At 40.4% G+C, this 19,866-nt stretch overlaps 3 protein-coding genes across 5 annotated transcripts; 1 reads left to right on the top strand and 2 right to left on the bottom strand.

Annotated features, from left to right (window-relative positions):
* Window positions 1-2,740: 2,740 nt before the first annotated feature.
* On the bottom strand, window positions 2,741-5,026 carry pdrg1 (p53 and DNA-damage regulated 1). Of its 2 annotated transcripts, XM_036532108.1 has the most exons (5): window positions 4,920-5,026; window positions 4,684-4,762; window positions 4,227-4,301; window positions 4,069-4,149; window positions 2,741-3,198 (listed from the first exon to the last, which is right to left on the bottom strand). In XM_036532108.1, the coding sequence occupies exons 1-5, from the start codon at window positions 4,998-5,000 to the stop codon at window positions 3,116-3,118; spliced, it is 399 nt and encodes a 132-aa protein (XP_036388001.1). In that variant the 5' UTR covers window positions 5,001-5,026; the 3' UTR covers window positions 2,741-3,115. The 2 variants fall into 2 exon arrangements, with proteins under 2 accessions (XP_036388001.1, XP_036388003.1); XM_036532110.1 differs by lacking the exon at window positions 4,227-4,301.
* A 1,918-nt stretch (window positions 5,027-6,944) lies between these two features.
* si:ch211-266k22.6 lies at window positions 6,945-9,962 on the bottom strand. Its single transcript, XM_036531721.1, has 4 exons — window positions 9,700-9,962; window positions 9,296-9,407; window positions 8,697-8,767; window positions 6,945-8,288 (listed from the first exon to the last, which is right to left on the bottom strand). Exons 1-4 carry the CDS (start codon window positions 9,804-9,806, stop codon window positions 6,998-7,000), a joined length of 1,581 nt encoding a protein of 526 aa, XP_036387614.1. The 5' UTR covers window positions 9,807-9,962; the 3' UTR covers window positions 6,945-6,997.
* A 123-nt stretch (window positions 9,963-10,085) lies between these two features.
* Window positions 10,086-12,608, top strand: ppp1r3db (protein phosphatase 1, regulatory subunit 3Db). 2 transcript variants are annotated; one of them, XM_036531722.1, is made up of 2 exons: window positions 10,086-10,199; window positions 11,571-12,608. In XM_036531722.1, exons 1-2 carry the CDS (start codon window positions 10,121-10,123, stop codon window positions 12,503-12,505), a joined length of 1,014 nt encoding a protein of 337 aa, XP_036387615.1. In that variant the 5' UTR covers window positions 10,086-10,120; the 3' UTR covers window positions 12,506-12,608. The 2 variants fall into 2 exon arrangements, with proteins under 2 accessions (XP_036387615.1, XP_036387616.1); XM_036531723.1 differs by lacking the exon at window positions 10,086-10,199 and adding an exon at window positions 10,573-10,730.
* The last annotated feature ends 7,258 nt before the right edge of the window (window positions 12,609-19,866 follow it).

Genomic DNA, 19,866 nt, shown 5'->3' with positions numbered 1-19,866 from the left:
TGCACAGACTGCAGTTAATGCCAGGTGCAGGTTCAGTCGGTGAGATTCCAGCCTCCCGCTTAGTCATGGACTCATCATTCCGGTCCCTGTCCAAGCCTCAATGCCATGGCACGCAACGCCGTAAACAATGTGAATGTTAGGCTGATCACACAAGCATTCCAGTCTCTCCCACTAACACTGCCAGGAGCGTCTTGTGCCTTCTGCTTGTTCCCAGCCCTCACTCTGCTGTTCTCACACTCTCTCACTCAACACACTGAAAAAAAACTGCTCACCTGCTTTTCCCTGAAAGAGTCTGACACCTCACAAAAAGGCAAGTCTGATTAATAGAAATTTCATTCCAGCGATGCATTTGAATACATCACCCTCACAGCCACAATATAAACATTGTGAAAAGTGTATTTTGTCTTTTATTAGCTGTGACATAAAATGACACTTGAATACTGAGTGACTGAGCAACTACACTGAATACGTCTTAATTATTAATCCAGCATATCCTTTAATTCATCAAGAGGGTGGATGTCTGTATCGAACAGGAAATGAATTAGTCATGATGGACGACACACTTCAAACCATTAAATTTATGTTAGACATGGATCACATCCCACATGCCCACACCACATCCCACATGCTGCATTTTCAGCCTTTTCATATGAAAGAAATCCCCTGTGCCTTTGATATCTTAAAAGCAACAGGTACGCTTTGCAGTCATCACAGGTTTCACAAAGCAGTTTGTCCATGAACTGAAACAAATTAAAATTGTTTCAATAGTAAAAAGTGATATTGCCAGTAAATCAGTCAAAATTACTGCTAAATCACTTTGCTCTATTCCATAACCCCAAAAATGATGTTTGTTGTTGTACTGGTTCCAGTTTGCACTTACACAAATCAAACACATTTTGAAAGAGAAAGTGAAATACATATGTATCTCCAACACAAAGCTGATCATTTTAACAAATGTATTTGATCTTTATGTCACAAATGACCTCACTGACCCAGTCATTTGGTATAAAAGTAGGATTAGTAGGATTATATGCGGTATTATTACAAAAACTGCATTTGAAGCAATCAAGTAAATATCTTATGTAATACAACTTTGTTCATGATAAGCAGGTAATCACACACCCAGAAATATGCAGTACAAACTTACAAAGTACAAAATTTTCAAGTAGTCAAGAGTCCCCCATACATGAAATAATATAAAATTGCAGTCAGCATAAACATACTATCTGAATGACACTGTTTCTGGACAGGCAACTCACTTTTGACTAAGCACATTTGACTGAGATACATCTGAACCTGTATTTTAAAATTCCACATTGCAACACACACACCCCTAGCTCCTCATTGCGTTTAAAAAAACATTTTACTGAAAACACTGACACCTTGTGGCAGTACTTAAAAAAACTTTTTACTTAAGGCTGTTTAGTATTGTTAACCATGAGAGTTACCACAATTATGGTGCTACCAGTTATAAATATCTGTACAACATCATTGCATCCAAACAAGGTAACTTATTTCCAAAAAAGTGAACAGAACATAAAATGTGTTGCACAGGAAAATTATATTTGACCAAATGTAATTCAGTTACGAGAAAAATGAATTAAGCTGGCTTCAACTCGCTACCAAAATATAAAAAGTTAAAATATGTAAGCAGGGGTAATCGGATGAAGACTGTAAACACACTCAACATCACAGCACGGAAAGGGAAGGATATTCTCCAGCTAAGAGAACAACATCTTTGTGCCCCCCTTATGGTGGATGCAGGATTAAGTCATCATGCCGTTTCTCACCATTTGAGGCATCCTTAGCCAGTAGTTGACTTTACTGCATTTATACTGAACAAACATGACAGGTAATTACAGTGATACATGTGTGTTGTCAACAGTGTTGGTTGGGGGGGGGGGGGGGGGGGGTGACAGTGAAAATGACAGGCTAGTGGCATCTTCAGAAGAAACATGAACAGTATATCTGCCACATTTCCTTTGCACAAGGTCGCAGGTGCCATCTTTTGAGATTCTGTCCCATTCCTCTAGTACACCTGGAGACTATGTGCCCGCCCTTGCTCATTTGCTCATTGTTTGCAAATACAGTTTCTGAAGTGCGGAGGAACTGGTAATGCAAAGCCAATTATGATGGTGGAGCAGGTTGCGCCGATCTTGGGGAGGTGCTGTGACTCATGCTCTCCCAGATGGTGGCCTAATCACAAGCAGACTGTTTGGCTACAGCATAGGGTCTCATCAGGTTAGATTGTTGGCTGTGAACACCCCAGATGGCAAGCGACAGTGAACCAGCCTCATACCATAGCAGAAATGTGCTACTCTCTTAATGTGCAAAACACATTGGTTCTTTTCTGCCTTTGTCTGGATCTTCATCAGATTTGACACTGAAAAGGTTAGATAACCTCACCATCTGCACCTAATCACCACTCCGAAAACAAGTATAATTCACTTCAGCACACCATGGTCAATCATGGATGACCAATTAATACCGGAGTAAAAATATTTCAAAAATCTGCAGGCATTATTCTTTTTTGTAGCCATTATACTTATACATACTTATTGATGCTCAGTACATTCGTCAAAGCAGCTTCTGGCAGCAACAGGCTCAGAAGGATAAGTTCAGGGAACAGCTAAAGGAATGACAGCCTCTCTGGTAAACATGTAGCAGATTGTTTATTTAAAGACAATCAAACAAACCAACTGAAAAAGTGAGTTGGATGGATGGAAGTGCAGTTACCCAAGCCTGCTGGGGCAAACAGAGTAAGTGACACAGCAATCAACAACAGAATTATAGTAATACACTAAGAGTATAAGCCCGCATACTTCAATCCATCCTTAACAATTTCAAACATTGCCAATGTCAAACTCCTGGTTCTCTAAAAAAACGGATCATTGTGACATCCCTGTCTACCTTACACAAACCCCACACACTGTGACACACAGCAGATTAGTCCTGTATCAATGTCCACCTTCTTTGTGAAAGACAGGTCCTTTGCTTCTTCACAGACTCACCACAGTCTGTTTCTGAGGGACTTTGATGTTAATTCTGAACTTTTGCTCAAAAATGTCATTTAGTTGTACCCATTCTCCACAAGGTGACAAGTCCTTGGTGCACCTCATCTCTTCAGGATGCTGTTGATTGCCCTCAACTCGTCATTACTAAGAGGGGACAGGTTGTACCCCTTCAAGTCAGGCTTTCCTGAAAAGAAGCAAGTGCTTATGTGATGTTCAACTCCTTCTGTAAGAATGCTTGAGATTCTAGTTGGCACAAAAATATAATGTTAAAATACCCTGTGGTGTAAATTGCTATGTAAGTAAAGTGCAATGAATTACTGAAAGGTGACAAGTTTTCTTTGATCTTTTCCTTTGGTTTCCTTCAATTAATAAAAACACATCTATGTTATGTGTATATCATTCCACACATCTGTCTATGTGTCAGTATGACACATTTTCAACATCAAAATTATGAGTCTGTATCTGATGGACTAAAAGGTTAGGCCTGTGTAAGAGGGTATGAGAGGCCTGACATGAGGTTGGTTTATGGACTGGTAAATATGTCTAATGTGGCAGGGTCTGGGGAGGGCACAGGGTGGCCTGATAGAAATGAATTGTTGATATGGTGTAGCATTATATAAACTGTAAACACTGCTATACAGACGCATGTTACACTGAATGTTCAATGTTATGAACAATATCTAGGGGACTGATATTTTGGGTGGCCAGAACGACAATGGGTAATATCACCTTTTAAATTTTGGAAATATGGAGCCATTCTTATTGTTCAGTTGTTCAGATACGCACATTATATGCATGTTAACTATCTACCGTAGCTAACGGACAACATTATTTCTTCTGCAAGCAATTCCAGTTTATTGGAAATGTGTTATGAGTATGCGCCGTTTTGTTACACTGCTGTGCATCGTTAACTAAAACGAACATTTTGCTGCCCTTGTTCCATATTCCACGTGCGTGTGCAACTGATATCAGCACACCTCTGTATGGCTTATGAAGAATCCTTATCAAAATAACACCTTTTCAGAGGCGTGGTGGTGGGATTACTCTCCCTTACCTTGTAACTCATGGAGATGATTTACTTTTGCTTTCAAACGTTTATGGAGATCACTTATCTCCTTGTCGAGCTGCTCTTGATCTGCTCAGACAGAAGCATACATTAAGTAAGAATAAGACCAATCATATAAAAGCATGCTGGTACAGAGCATCGTTTACCTTTTTGAATCATCTGCTTTGTTGTAGCTTTGGGTAATTTTATGAACATGTTTCCAAAACAAACTTTGACTTTTTCTGGAACACAAATGAGAACAGAAATGTGCGTAAACATCCAAAAGTATTTACAGTCATATTTTTGGTAGTGCTGGACCATTCAATACACTAGTCTAGAGACTAAGTTCATATAAATTATTGTGGTTGTGGAGTGCTGTTACTTTAAGGGCATTACTGAGACTTCCATTTCAGTTTGGAAACACTAACACAACAACTCCGTGCCATAAACTTTAAGCGTATTTTCCATCTCATTAACATTAACTCATTACTTTTCACAGATTAGCTATCTAACTGGCTAGACAACGGTCCATCTACGAGGTCCCGTTATCGTTACGTTAGCTAGCTATGCAGTTAGCTATGCTAATTGGCATGTCAGCCGCTGCCTGGCTTTCCTGAAGCTTACCTTCGGACTGCTGGCTGTCGTTCCGCAGAGCACTGAGCGCTTCTCTATTCCGGTTTCGCTTTGCGTCGAGATCTACAATCTAAAACAGAGAAATAATACGGGGTTTACCGTTACGTCTTAAGCAGCTAACGTTAGCAAGCTAAATTACTCAACACATAGGGTAGCTAGCGACAACATGACGTCTCAGCGTATGTCTAGCTGATACATTTTTAACGTCACTTAGCTCTGAAATTCACCTGTTGTTTATCAGCAAGAACGTCTTCTGCTGCCTCTTCCACTTCAGTTAAATACTTCAGTATGCGTTGTGACTCCTCCATGTTTTCACCGGCTCTCACACAATGTTCAGCAGCTGTCCTACCTAAAACTGGAAACAACGACTTCGGCACAATAGTTCCGGTAGGTTCTGTACAGCGTGTGCACCCTCAGATTATTCGATCAGATTGGATTTTCTTCTGTTAAAACCAAAGTGAACATTCAGAGTCGCACAAAACTACTGTACGTGGACATGTGTAATCAGCATGGCTGGAATTCTCTTATTCTTTCGTTTCTTTTTGATTGATCCAGAGGAAAGGATCGAATTGTTCCCAAAAGAGAGTGAAAGCCTTCAAAATTATACATTTATGGTTTGAAGCAAATTTACCAGAAGGTCCCTCAGGCAGATGCTGAGGAACTAGGCTATGCTATGCTGGGGGACTAATGACGACTTTTAGGTATTTACTTTGTGCTTATTGAGATGATGGCTGCACAGATACTGTACATTGCCACTATTACAAAATTGAATGAAATGTTCAGGAACGGGAGTCTCTGATCTCAGAGGAAAAAAAAAAAAGTTTTGCTGCTTATTTTGCCTTAGACTACAGATGACATAGACGTGAAAGTCGGCATATAAACATGGGGTGTTTAAATAAGAATTAAATGTAATTAAAATTAAATTCAATAAAAAGTTTTATTATTCTAGATGGAAGTTGGTAATTTGAGGCTGCTACATCTCATGTTTTGGCACTCAAGAGTGTGTATGAGGAGAAAACTCCTCCACAACCAACCTTGAATACACAGTTATTCAACTGCAGGAAACTTTTTTTGGACAGCAGCAATAGTATATATAACCACAGAATCAGCCTGCACAAATGCTCTGTGTGATTAATATTGTGAGGTTGTGTGACCTCTTTTTTCTCTTAATGCAATGTACGAATTTTTTTACAGAATGATTTACCACAGGTGAAAAACAAAGAAAATTTATTTCATGCTTTGCAAATAGAAGCATTCAAAAAAGCAAGAATGAGTACATTGTTTGGATTTTTAGTACAATCTTCAAATATGAGGTAACAGACTTGTTTGTCTGTTTATCCCTGATTCATGAACGCAAGCATCTACCATGTCAATCATGGCAAAAAAGATGATGATTACAAAAAGAATAAAAAAGCCAATCAATGTTCTGTGATATTTACATCATAGGTCTTTGAATGAGAATTTCATGCTACCCCTGGTTTTAAGACCACACATAACACAAAACACAATGCACTGAAACTGAATCCATTCTCACTAACTATAATGCACATTTATCTCTCAATAAATACAAAATTAAGACCAGAAAATATAATGTATATTGATGACAAACCACAGAGAATAATTAAGTAATATTAAGTATAACTGCAAAAACAAAGCAAAACGCACATTGTGAAATAACATACTTTCCAATATTGCATTTACTGTAACAATTTAAATATGTATTTATCAAAACAGTTCATAGTAGTAAAATATAAGCACATTTTATTCAACATTCGGAGTCACATCTGTGATGAATGAAATGGAGTGACATATATAAAAGTGTTTGCTTCCATTTCTTAATGGTGATATAACGCATGGTTATGTAACACAACACAGACCAGATCAAATATTTTTTGCTTAATTTGAATTTCTACAAATGGACATACTTACAACATCTACACGACAACAATAAAAATAGTGACCTTTTTAAGCTTTTTGTTTTCTGTTCATCAAATTGACCATTTATTGACAACTAAAATCCTTCCTAGTCACAGTCTTTCACACAGGTTTTTTTTAAAGAAAATACTAGATTACTAGATTTGTTTTACATTTAATTACATGTATTTAAAGTAATCAACATACTTCACTGAAAATAATTCTTCAGCAGTTTTTACTTCAGAGTTTTTATCAGTTTTAAAAATCTGTCAATAATGCTATTTAAATTACCTTCATGATATTTTGCTATATTTGTGTTCCTAAGACATGTACAGTGTATATTGCAAGGAAGGAAGGAAGATACTGGAAGTGCAAAGGAATTTACAATGGGTTAATTTGTAACAAATTCAACACGTTTCATTTTTCGACTGGGCCTGACAGCAGGAGGTCCCTTGGAGACTGGTGAATGAGCTTCCACTGTACTGGCAGCACCTGGTTTTGGATCCCGTCCAACTAACCCTGCTCTTTTCCTTTCCTTTCCACTCCTCATTGGGCTGACCTCTCTTAAATTCCCACAGGGAGCACCCTTGCCTCCCACAAGACCCTTTGGCCTGCTAGTCCCAGCCCCAGAACAGGTGTTCCTGGGGACAACCTGGAGTTTGCTGGTGGGACTCTGGGCTGGTGGAGGGTTGCGAATGTTGCCAGCAGCCTGCATGCGCTTCAGATGGTTATTGCCGGTCAGTGGACTCCCTGGCTTCCTTCCCCAAGTGGCTGGTCCGGGATCAGCAGCAGGGACTCTGCTCTCACTGCTGCTCCTCTTCGGGACAATGTTAGCATGTGCCCTGCGCTCCAGAAGAGGGCTAAGCCGTGAGTGCCTCTGGTAGGCATAGGAGCGGCAAGTCCCATTGCAGAAGGGGTAACGGATACGGCAGTGGGGGCAGAAGCGGACCGAAAGCTGGCTGGAGGAAGGGTTTGCCAGGGAGGACAGGAAAGCAAGGGGAAAGGCACGCTGGCACTGCCGGAGGCTCTTGGGAGAACTGAGATGGGCCGGAGGAGCCGTGTGAGGCCTGGGGCGGCTGGCAGGCATTGGGGCTATGGGCTTGCCACTCTCCTCTTGTACAGTCTGGATCTGGAGCCACTCAAGCTGCAGTAGACGCTCCAGGTACTTCTCCAGCTTCCCCACGGGCCGGGGGCGAGGGGCCCCCCTGCCTTCTGTATTGAGGAAAATGGCCAGCTGCCGGAGGCTCCAGGTGTTGAAAGGTGGAGGCAGGAAATCTGGATAGCTGTAGCTGCCATGGCTTAGGCCTCGCGGCCCAGGAAAGGGTGGATGGAAGTCGTTGGGGTTGATGACCTCGGCTCGCAGGTTGAGGTGAGGAGGGGTGCAGGGAGAGGGGAGCACTGGAAGCCTCTCTGAATCAGACAGGTCACTGGCGCTGTCTGTGTCCTCCTCCTGCTCATATAGTCGCAGAGACTCGAGGTTTGGGGCCTGCTGCTCCAGCACCTCCTGCTGCGGCTCAGAGCGAGGAGTGAGAGGAAGAGACAGCGCTCTCCGACTCTGCCCCGGACCTGACTGTTTCCTGTCATTGTCACTGTGGCTCTGTGAGTCCAGCTGTCTTGTTTTGTCCTCACCACTCTCTTTAGTAGAGGGCACCACAGACTTCTGGTCCAGCTCTCCTTGAGCGCTGCAGAAGCAAGTGACACTGTCATGTCAGATGAAACACAAGAACATCTCAGGAGTATACGATACTTATCTTTCAGCCCGCAAATAATCGTTCCATTTCATTTTGGGATACTATGTGGTTATAGCTCAGCCTCATTGCTTATGCATAATAGGATGACCATTCTAAGTTTTGGTCCAATCACAACAGCTAAATTGCCTTTGTCCTTTTCCCAGGTGACTGAGAAGTCAATAACAAATCAGATACCTCATTGTGCAGGTATGACACAATTGTGGAACAGTGAAGATTAAATGAATCAGCAAGACACTTTCCAGATGGAGGTCACTTGGCACATGATATCAGCAGTATGGCAGCTTTGGGGGGTAATGCAAAAGTATGTAAAAGCACGTTAAAAATTCAAGCTGAGCTTACCGGAGCAGGGTAGCGCTGTCTGTAATGGAGTGGGTGTCTGGTTTGGTCCGGTTTCCCCTACGCTGTGAGCCCTGCACTCACAGCAGAGAAAAGCTGTTCAATCTAACTAATTTTTGTTACATAACATACACATTTTAAATAATAGTTTCAAGAAATTACTTATGAGAAGAAGCATTTTGTTACTGATTTCAGCATTATTACTTACATTACTACTTACTTAAGTAACACTTAAGTTACTAAAGTAACTTAAATAACAGCATTGACTGTTACATAAATGTGATCATATGGCATTTACTGAAACCGCGATTATAATATATACTTGTAATTCAACATTTTATTAGATACATCAGCATACTGAATAATTCCATATCACCTAAAAAGAAGTCTTAAATATGAAGGAAAAAATACAGTCCTGCCAAGGGCTGCAGTGGATTCTGCAGCAAAATACTGATTTGCAGGTTATTAATAGACTGGATGACACCAAATGGCACAGGCCAGCTCTCAGGGGGAAATCACAAGAACAGCAATGCAGGAGTTTCTCTGGCACAAAAGCTACAAGAGCACATTTGCCCTCCTTTGTGTTATCAGGACAGACTCACCCTCTCAGGGGCTGCAGCGGGGTCCCTGCCCTCTCGTGGGGAGGCATATTTGGGCTGAGCTCCTGCCTTCTTCTGGGACCTGTAATTCTGACTTGCCTTCACTTTCTTGGAACTGTCAATCAAAACATTTAATTTTAAGATGGCATATATATTACAATCAACACATCCGTACCTCAAAAAGAACCTAGTTTATTCCCTTTAACTAAAACAATTATTTAAATGTTATTTCAATTATGAAATTATGAATTATTTGAAACAAGCAGTCTCTAATGCAAGTATGCATGAGGTCTACACGCGCAATTCTCAGTTTATTTCTTTAGCTATATCCTTAAGCAGCAAGGACGTAATGTTCCCGTGTTGTCTGGGCTATTGAAACTCAACATGTGTATCAATGTTATGGTTACCTTGTCATTTGTCCGTTATTTGCAGAATTTTTCGTCCATACTTTTTCTTTGGCGGACACCTTCTTAACAGCATTTGTTGCTGCTCGTTCCTGAAGTATGGGTCCCATCGATCGTGCGCTGAATGAAGAGGACTGCTCTTCCCCGAGTCCTCTAGCAATAGCGCCGTCCAGGTTATTCACCCGACACCTCAGGTGGTCTTGCTAAAGATGTGTCACTGCATTCCGTTTTACGCATACGATGTTGTTTTTGTAACACGGGATGAATGACCCAGTTCAACAAGATTGGTTGATGCACCCCCGCTCTGCCATTAAATAGCTACAGTCTGGCTACATCACTAGCAATCTAGTACTGCAATTTCTCCACAAACGATCCTACGAGATGGCTGCGGCCGTGTGATGAAAACTGATTCCTTTATGTCTAAATGTATCCAAGAATTTCGTACCATGCTCATTTAGCGAAATATTTACTCACTAACATCTCTCCATCGCACACAGTTCCAGGTTTGTGTATTTCACCTGTTATTGCGTCCAGCTGTTTTTGCATAATAAGCTTAGTGTGATGGTAAATGTAGTCGCCAAGCAGCAGAACTGCGGAAGTAAATTATCGGAGTCTGGCATATATGGATGGGGAATCCTGTATAGAAATATTTGAAACCAGTGATTTAAAAATTTAAGCTTCGAATAATGCATACATGGTCTGAAGATTCGTGTTGACAACATTGTCCCTGCTTTCCTTGTTCAGTGCCCGTGTTCATATACTACACTTCCCAGAACATCTTGAGGTTATTTCGCTAAATGTCAAGGGTAGCTGGCTAGGCTTTATCACATCCACTATACGAGCAGAATGCGTACATTCGAATGGAGTATCTGCGAATTGTGTCGCTGGATTTAGCCAGTTAGCGCCACAAAGTACAGTTATAGCTTCACAGATTGTTGTTGGTAATTCAGATATTTGCCAAGACACCGATGCATTAATGTTGGTTTACAAGTTAAACCAAGTCGATTTTGCGTGCTAACTTAGATATAATTCAGGTAAGACACGCCTCCTGTCAGCATTTGAAGGAAAAACGTGTGGTCCAGAAATCCGCCTTTGCCCACCGATTTTAAGATACTTGGTTTTGAGAGGTGAGAATGTGAGAGGCAAGTGTAAACTGTACAGTCGGTAGTTAGTGAAGAATTGCAAGGAGCCCCGTCGACAAGGGTGTGAGTGGCGTAATCTGCACAGGAAAAGTTCTGCAAGTGCTTGCGAAAATGTCACTAATAAACTGACTGTTTGAGCCAGTAAGGTTAGCATTTACTCTCAGCTTGCAAGTTTCCTATTTATGCGTAATGAGCTGAGTTGAAGTCTAATGTCATAAGAGTGGAATTTTTGCTGATACAGCCTACTATTTAGTAGGCTCCTAGTAAACTGCACCTGAAAAAAAAACTAACGTTATATAACAGTTTAGGAAGTTGTGCGTTCTTTGTTTCCAGTCCCCGCTTCATTATTCGCTTGCAGTGAGGAATTGCGATTCTCAACAATGAATTTCTCCAAAGATTACTTGCTTACTTGCAGATGTACTTTCTTGCTTTTAATGTTTAGGGTCGATATGACGTTTGGAAATCTAAAACCAATTGCATTTTCTATTGGGTTTGAGCTTCTGGGATGTTTTTATTTTTATACAGCTTCACAGTCTCAAAGCTTACAGCGTTTCATGACTAGTTTGGATGATGGTTTTTACAGTTATGAATTTTAATAATTTGTCATCTAGCTACCAAGAAAAAATATTGTGCGTATGTTTGCAAACTATTTCTGCATGCTTAGATTTGTCAGTAAGAGTACAGACATGAAGTGTATCTGTTTCCTTCTGTTTTCTGTTGTGTTCACTTCAGGGTGCCCCCGGTGTGGGTTAGGTATGGCTAGGGCTGGTGGATGGCAGCAGGAGTGGCCCCGCTCTGGGACTGAGGCCTTCACTAGTGTCTTCAGCACCGTATCCACGCCACGCGTCACTGTTCGACTGGGGGACATGTTGAGGCCTAGACCCGAGGCGGAGAGGAAACCAGTCAGGATTCGGCCCCCCAGCCCAAGGACACCCCCGCCAAGGGAGGTCGTTTTCGGGCGAAGTCTCTCCTGTGAGCCCACACCCAAGCCCATCATAAGGAGACGTGCACAATCCCTGCCGTCTTCAACAGACCGAAAGAGAAACCCCAGCAGGCTGCAGGTGCGCTTTGTGGACTCTTTGGGTTTGGACCTGGAGAAGGTGAAAGTTTTCAAAGTCAGTGAAGACCCCTTGGTGCCTCAGCATGTCATCTCCAGGCTTCTGATGAGCTCTGAGCTGGCCGCAGGCAAGCACTTGGAAATTTCTCTGCCCTATTTTAAGCCGGCCTTCCCTGAAAACCTGGGAGAGCAGCCTGATTTCTTGTGGCGTCTGTGTCACCAGCGGGTGTGCCTGGAGCAGGTTCTTTGCTCTGAGCTGGGGATCATTGGCAGTGCCCAAGTGCTCAACCTGGCCTTTGAGAAAGAGGTTACAGTGCACTACTCTTTCACTGACTGGAAGAGCAGTGCAGACACTAAGGCGGGCTGGGTGTCGTCCATGCTCAGGGACAGGGCACGAGGTGAGCCGGATTCGGACATTTTCCGCTTCCGCTTGCCGGTCCCACCATTCATTCTACAGCCAGGAGCCGTCTTGGAGTTCGCTATCTGCTTCCGTGTGACAGGGGCTGAGTTCTGGGACAACAACAATGGACACAACTACAAGCTGACCTGCCATAGCTACAAGCTGACCGTCCCCAGGGAGTGTGAGGACAGCATGGTGCACTTCATCTAAATGCCCACAAGATGGTGTGACCTGCTGGTCATATATGCACACATCTCCTTCTGCACATTTCCTCAGATGAGGAAATAAAAAAACTACTAAGTTACTAAACGAACCCAGCAAAGCTGAAAATATTTTCACAGTAGTCATAATTCAGTGTTGTAATGATTTTGGGAAAACAGGATTACAAACTACTGTTATTTTGAAAAGCTTGTTTTGTGAATACAGTTTTTAATGTTTAAGAAATGTCTTATTGCCTTGTTAAGACTTTTTAACTGTAAATATCCAGTATAGTTGCATTAATATATGGCAAAACACTTGCATTTAGAGGCATGCAAGCAGCATTAGGCACTTGTGTGATCCATTGGTGCTGCGGTCTCTATTTTTTGTAGAGAGTAAAATAATGGCTATATCATGTAAAATAACATGATTTATGGAAGGCTTTATTCTAAAAAGTCCAGCAAGTACTGCTGTATGTGCCTTTACATTTTGTTTTAAAAACCTCCACCACCTCCCAGCTAAGCACACAGATGGAACACAAAGCAATGTGCCTGTTTCTTTTAAACTTTAAACAATTGTGCTTTAGCAATATGCTGAAATTCAGTAAACCAAAGTTCTGTTGCTCAGTAATTTCAGTTCACACTGATAGATTCATGGTAATTTGGTATGGTTTTGTTTCAGTTACACATGTAAAGTAAACAGACCCTGTCTTTTACAAAAAAATGTGTGCCATACACACCCGTATTCGCTGAAATGGTGTGGAAGCATGTACTTTGAATCAGTGCTAAATGTGGTTGCAGCACTTTAGTTTTGTAGCGTGAATGTGAGATTTTGAGTTTTTTTTTTTCCCTGGTGCCACTCATTAAACCTTTATTAATACGTGTGTTGGTCTTGTGATTAACCATTTGCATGGCATGAGAATTCATTGGAACAGTCTAATAACATAAAACCTATTTTTAAAGCTGGCATTCACATTTTGAATGAACAGCATCTAGAGGTCATCTTGCTGAGTTTGGGAATACTGAAAATGAGACGAGAGAGCCAATGGGCATGCTAGAATGGAGACTGATTTCTGCTGTGGATCCCTCCTCAGTTATAGACACATAGATGTTCACTTTACTGAACAAGTTGCTGTCGATTTACACACTATGAACAATATTTATTATTTATTAGTGTTTGTTTAATTGTTTTCGGCACATATAACTTAAGTAAACTAGCTAAAAAAACGTATTGTACAAACATTTTGTATGGATTTGTTGGTGTTGGTGCTTTGCTGTTGTTGAACATCTTCACCGTGGAGCTATCCTTTCCTCACTTCTGGCCAAGATAGGGAGATAGCTTTGCAATTGCTCACTTGTGTTACTTCACAGACGTATAGCTTATTTTCTTCATAATCTTAGATGCTTGAAAGCACAACGAGCAAAGTTTCATGTGATTAAAAGTCAGAAAACTTATTATGAGTATTCTGTTCACATGCTGACGAGTGAATATGCAAGCAGAGGATGGATCAGGAAGTTTGTACATTTTAGAAATCTTTCCCATTACCCACATTGTTTCTGTGAACGAGTCGGTAAGATAGATGATTATGGCCCCTCCTCTATGGCAACAGATAAATATAAAAAGCATGGGGAGCAGAGTCTAGCGTGTTATTGGCTCCGATATGAGAAATGTGACACTTGCCCTTTCACGTAGAGATTTTCCACTGATCTGGACCCAAGGGCCACCTGAAGCGAGCTCTGTTAGTAGGTCACGTGGTACCATTGGCTTCTGCAGCTGTCTGGCAGCCTGTGGCAATGGGTATCATGGGAAGACATTCCTCCAAATGCCTTGGCAGCCACAGCTGTGGAGTCGCATGTCACAAGCATGTGGTGTTCTCCAAAAATAACCTGCTCCAAAAAAGTGTTTCTTCTGTTGACAATTATTGCAATCTGCTCAGAGCTGGGTTCAGCTCCCGAGGATAGAACTCATTTTTAGGGACTAGATGTGTGCATGCATGGACCTGCAAGGCCTGATCTGGTGGTCAAAAAAGACCTTTACCTGGTTTAAAAGAATGAGATGGTTTTGTTGTGGACAGAATTACATACAGAATCTTTCTGTATGTTAATGTGGTCACAGAGTCTGTGACAGTGTGGCTTCCATTTGGGTTCACACAATCCTCAAGTTTATGTTTTTGTGCACCCCAAAAGGGGTTGTAGTTTGTGTATGTAGTGTAATGATTCATTTTGTGTATTTTTTGTTATCTTCTAGCATATAGCTGGTGGGGTTCTACTGCACTTTGATATTAGCTTAATGAGGTTTGTGACCAACAGGCAAAGAAAATGTGTAATATTTAAATTTTGCTCTGCGTGCTTATGAATTTGATGGGAACACACAGCATTTACGGCCAATATGATTGCAATGCCTCTGACGTCAGGAGGTGCCTGATATTTAAACACAAGAATTTGTCAAAATTCAAAATATGTGTATACAGATCTCTTAAAAATTGTAAAGGTAGGCAGTATTTGAAATAACTTTTATTAATTCATTTAATTATTTTTTTTATGAATTAATTTCATTTTTTATTAATTCATTCATTATTAATATAATTCATTTTTATATTATGACTTTTGTATAAGTAATTATCATAATGATTATTATTATAACTGCATAGACTTTGTACTTGTATGTTCTACACTCAAAAAATATGCTGGTAATCTTACTGAATTGTGGATATTACATTTCAAATGGGCATAAACTGTATTTTCCAGTTAAAAATACAAAATATAGTGAAATTAAATATAGATCAAACTTCAAGTATCAAGTATTTTTACACAACAGGTGTCACAAAATTAATGTGACATGCAGTGCTAGGACAAGAGAACAGGCAGGGAGGTCAGATGCACCTCTGACACTTAACTATTTAAAAGCAACAGTAACCCTCAGTACTGTCTCACCCTCTCAAATGGTTCATAAGACAATTCCCATTGTGTGAAATAATACAGAAACATGGAGTAAGGAAAAGCCTCTGGAAAACTGTGACAAACTATATAAAACACCTTATTTATGAGGGACTTTCCTAAAACTTTCTTCAGAGCACCAGTTAGGAAAAGCACAAGAAAGTCCATTAGATTCACTTAGAATAGTTCAGTTAGATTCAGATAATCCGTTGGAAAGGACTGTAATAATATATTTAATGCATGATAATAGATTTTGGTTTTGAGCATAGCACCTTACATACACCTTGCAATGTGTCCAAGTGCTTTAGACAGCTGGAGCCCAACAGTAAAAGGCATTTATTATACCAAGCAAAAAATATGTAAACCCTGAACTAAGTCAAGAGATGTAAATCTTGTGTCAAATGAAAAGTAGCTCTGATGAAAATGTTTCCAAAACAAACACAAGAAATAATCTTAAATTAACAGTCAGTGGAAAGTAATTAGAAAATAATGATGGCCTAAGCATTAAGTCCCATTAAGAAACAGATTACTTAAAAGCCATGTGATCAAAATAAGTCTTAAGACCAGATTTGAAAGCCGACTGGAATCCTACAGGTTTTAAATGGTCATGGAGGGCATTTCAGAGACAGAGGAAAGCAAATGACAAATGAGTATGCCTCCCTTTAAATTTTGTGGATTTATGTGTTCATTCAATGTGCATGTTTTAGTCACATAGTTGTGAAGGACATCTAAACCTGCAGGGTGTGGGTGCACATCCCAGATGGGGTCTGTGATGCTTTTTCTGTATTGACCCAGTTAAAAAAAGAAAGCTTTAGAGGACAAGAGGTAACACAATTATTCACCCCTCAAAAGGACATCGGCAAATAATGGCATATGTTTGTGTCATTGACCTTGTTAGAACTTAAAATGAAGAAGATCCCTTACAAAGACGTTTTAGCAAACATATATGTTACAGGACATTTGTTAAAAGATGGAACAGCTGTGGCTCTAGCTGGCAGTTGGCACAAATATTGTCTGTTTTCTGCAGAGGGCCACTGGGACATTTTCTGCATCCCTGAGAATGAACCACATCATTATACAGGTGAAAGTAGTCAGATGGCAATTTCCTCTCTCCTGTGTTTTAATAACTACAGAGAAAGTCAGCCCTGAGAAGATAATTGCAGCATTATTGATGTGAGAGAGAAAGAGTCCTGATTAATCGCCTCCAGAGGTGTGGCGCATAGTAAAGGCCACAGGGACTCTTGTATGGTGTTATGTTAAGCTGTGTGTGTAGCTGACTGCGCTAAACTGGAATGCGGCAGTGTATCAATATAGGCAGCATCAATGTTTCTTGGAGCTGTGCTTGCTGGTCATGCTTGTTTGCATTGTGTTTACTTTCAGACGTGTTGATGAAACACAAAAAGAACATAAAAACAACTATACCACCCTATACCGTCTCAGAACCAAACTGCATTGTGTTATTAAGTAGGCATCCTCATAAGTCTTTGCGTTGCACAATAACAGATGCAGGAGTTACAGATAGAAGTCAGTTTATAATCTATTATCACTATTTAAAAGTCTGTTGTTTCTCCAGTCATGTATCCTACAATAGGGACCATTTATACCATGTTAAATAATGTAGGATGTCAGTGAAATCTAAATCATGTGGTTTGTTCAGTGTATTTGAGTCAATGCAGTTGTATTTTAGATTATTGAACTGAATAGAGTATAACTGACTCTGTGGAGTAAAATTCAGTGAATAGAAAATTCTGTGCTGTATTGACAGTATGAATGTCATTCCTACCCCTACACTGTGCTGATATCAATGTTTTAGCAAAGGTTATTGGTCTTATCTAACCATGTCTGCTGGCCAAGTCGTGGCCTGTGTTTGTCAGGTCTGAAATGTTGTGTGACAAATACACAACTCCATTGTTATATATAATATGTTTTTGGGATGTTTTATTTGGGGCTATGGAGCTGAAGTGGCTAGTCTTGTGTTTTTCTAGAAAGTTTGTATGTATGAATATAGATATGGTTAAATATAAAAATACCAATAATATCCTTGACTGGAAACTATGAAAACATTACAGCTGTACATCATTGGAAATGCATGTGTTTTGCCAGTTTAAGGGTGGTCTTGCGCTCTCTGTCCACCTTCATCATTCTTCCTGGGTGGCATCAGTCTCTTAATTTCTGTGTTCCCATAATATGGTATTTATTCAGTAGAGGGCAGTGTTGCACGTGATATAGTATACTACCCTGCACAGAAGCCCTGAGACAAAGAAGTCATTACTTCTATATACTGTATGTTTTATTTCACCATATGTTTTTTCTAAGCATGTGTAGTGAAAATACTAGAGAAACAACTTTAAAGAGGTTTAAAGATAATAACCAATGATTTGATTGGACTAAGTCTCTTAACCTTTTAATTTTGATGTTTTATTTTCCATATACAGTCCTTGCCATTGCCTCTGTCACGTTGCCTCTTATGGCTTTATTTTGCGTACAAAGTATATTATGTTGTGTTTTTTTTACATTCAGCTGCAGGCTCAGTACAGCACTGCAACAAAAGAGGTCTTCACAAATTGTTAATGAGTAATTCATAGTAGCTGTACACATATCACTGATACATTTGTGCAGATGAATGGGTCACAGTTTCACAGTTTCTCTTTCATGACAAATGGTTGATTTGGAATATAGCGAGCTGGCTGTGTATGCAATCTGTGTGTGTGTGAGAACCCTAGAAGAGAGTGGGGGGTAGGGAACACTGTACTGTTCTTTGCACATGATAGGCGAAGCCCTTTGCATAGTTGTTGTAGTCACCAATGAGTGGTTGTTTCCCAGAATATCAGCCAATCAGTTTCAAGAACCAAAAACAGAACAGTAGATGAGGCACGAATATGCTAATTGGTAACATGCAATGAATCTAATTTCTAATACAGAAGACCCAAAATCATGATTTTCAGGGGGGGTTTTCTTTGTTTGTTTGTTTGTTTTGCATTTTTCAGCTATAGCAGGAGCTCCGTATGGCATAGTACCGGAACCATTGACAGACAATGCAAACATTTACCTGCCTTTCCCTACTTGCTTGTATTCTTTTATATGAATTTGTCCTTTAAGTTAAAGCTATATTATTCTTAACCATATCAGTGTTCAAATGTACACCTGGAATTCCAGTAGAGAACTGATTTCTTGAAAGATGTGGCATATCTGATATGGTTCAATGAAGACTGAAATGCAGAAGACAACTCCTTCTGCATCCGAAATGTGTTTAACAGAATAAGGTGAAAATCCTATGAAAACTGAGGGTCAAATAGTCACTGTTCATCTGATGGTTTCTATGTCTAGAGTGAAGTGTAATGTGTTGTATCCAGAGGTAAGATAAATAACCAAAACAGATGAAAAGGAACCAGATGAGATACGAAGGCAGCCTAGAATGTCTCACATTGTAGCATCCAAATTTAAGTGTTTGGGTTTTTCAGATTTGTAGGTAGGCAGCAAGAGGTAGCAAACTCTAACCCAATGCTAAGGAGGGCGGACCCTGCCAGGGCAGCAGATCTTTCAGATCACTCCTTCACTGCAGTCCTGTTAGAATCACCTAAACTTTGTATATTTTATGATACATTCATGAAAAACAAACTGAAACACTATAGTGGATTCCAAGCTGAATGACCTGGATGAGGTGAAGCTGAGCAAACAGCCTGATTAAAAGCTGACCAATCAGAAGACAGAAAAGTGATGATTTTGCAACAGCTAGAAATGGAAACATTTTCATTAGGGGATGTCCTATCTCCTAGAGTCTCCTAAGTGTATTGGTAATTTGATTATCCACCAGGCCAGACCCTAAGTAGCCTCTTCAGGGCAAGGAGCCTTATCTCAAATACGGGTCTGAACCCAATGTCTCCTGTCCCGGCTGATTTTCTCATTAGACAGTAAAATCACTGTGACTAAATGTAACTGAAGTGTCATCCTTGTTTCTAATGATCACTTTTCTGTAATTACAGCCGATTTTGTGACCTTTACAAAATTTTGCAAGATTTTATATGTACTGTAGTTCCATATTTGTTTCAGTTAAAGTGGGACATACTCATTTGTAGTGGACTACAATATGTGGTATCTCTCTTTCCAGTCTTTACAAACAGGATGTACAGCTATTAATCATTGACTGCACTGTGTATAAAATTCCCTAATCCTGAAATTGCAGAATGCAAAGCCCCCTGCTTCACAGACTGCATGTATTTGTCGCAGCTAATGAGAGAAGTCCGTCTGTAATACTAACCGTCAAAGTGTCACTTGATCTGATAGGTGGTCCAGGAAGACTGACTGACACCCAGCAAGGTTACACAATCCTGCCAGTCAGTGTCCTGGCATGACTGAACGGGCTGGAAAAGAGGGTGCCGCTTTGACTGCAGCTCCTCTTACTTCACACTCAGCTTCATTGTGCACAATTAGTGTGAC

This window comes from Megalops cyprinoides, chromosome 6 (genome assembly GCF_013368585.1).
Source record: "Megalops cyprinoides isolate fMegCyp1 chromosome 6, fMegCyp1.pri, whole genome shotgun sequence".
In the NCBI taxonomy this organism is placed as follows: Eukaryota; Metazoa; Chordata; class Actinopteri; order Elopiformes; family Megalopidae; genus Megalops; species Megalops cyprinoides.
This window is presented reverse-complemented; position numbering and strand designations above follow the sequence as displayed.

Bases quoted from the DNA above. Each gene is read 5' to 3' on its own strand.
- si:ch211-266k22.6 (XM_036531721.1), bottom strand. From the start codon at position 9,806: ATGGGACCCATACTTCAGGAACGAGCAGCAACAAATGCTGTTAAGAAG. The intron at 9,408-9,699 runs GTAACCATAACA...TTTGATTGACAG, and splicing joins AATAACGGACAAATGACAAG to TTCCAAGAAAGTGAAGGCAA. The intron at 8,289-8,696 runs GTAAGCTCAGCT...TTGCTTCTGCAG, and splicing joins GACAGCGCTACCCTGCTCCG to CGCTCAAGGAGAGCTGGACC.
- pdrg1 (XM_036532108.1), bottom strand. From the start codon at position 5,000: ATGGAGGAGTCACAACGCATACTGAAGTATTTAACTGAAGTGGAAGAG. The intron at 4,150-4,226 runs GTAAACGATGCT...CTGTCTGAGCAG, and splicing joins AAAGCAGATGATTCAAAAAG to ATCAAGAGCAGCTCGACAAG. The intron at 3,199-4,068 runs GTAAGGGAGAGT...GCTTCTTTTCAG, and splicing joins TCATCTCCATGAGTTACAAG to GAAAGCCTGACTTGAAGGGG.
- ppp1r3db (XM_036531722.1), top strand. From the start codon at position 10,121: ATGTATCCAAGAATTTCGTACCATGCTCATTTAGCGAAATATTTACTC. The intron at 10,200-11,570 runs GTTTGTGTATTT...TGTTCACTTCAG, and splicing joins TCCATCGCACACAGTTCCAG to GGTGCCCCCGGTGTGGGTTA.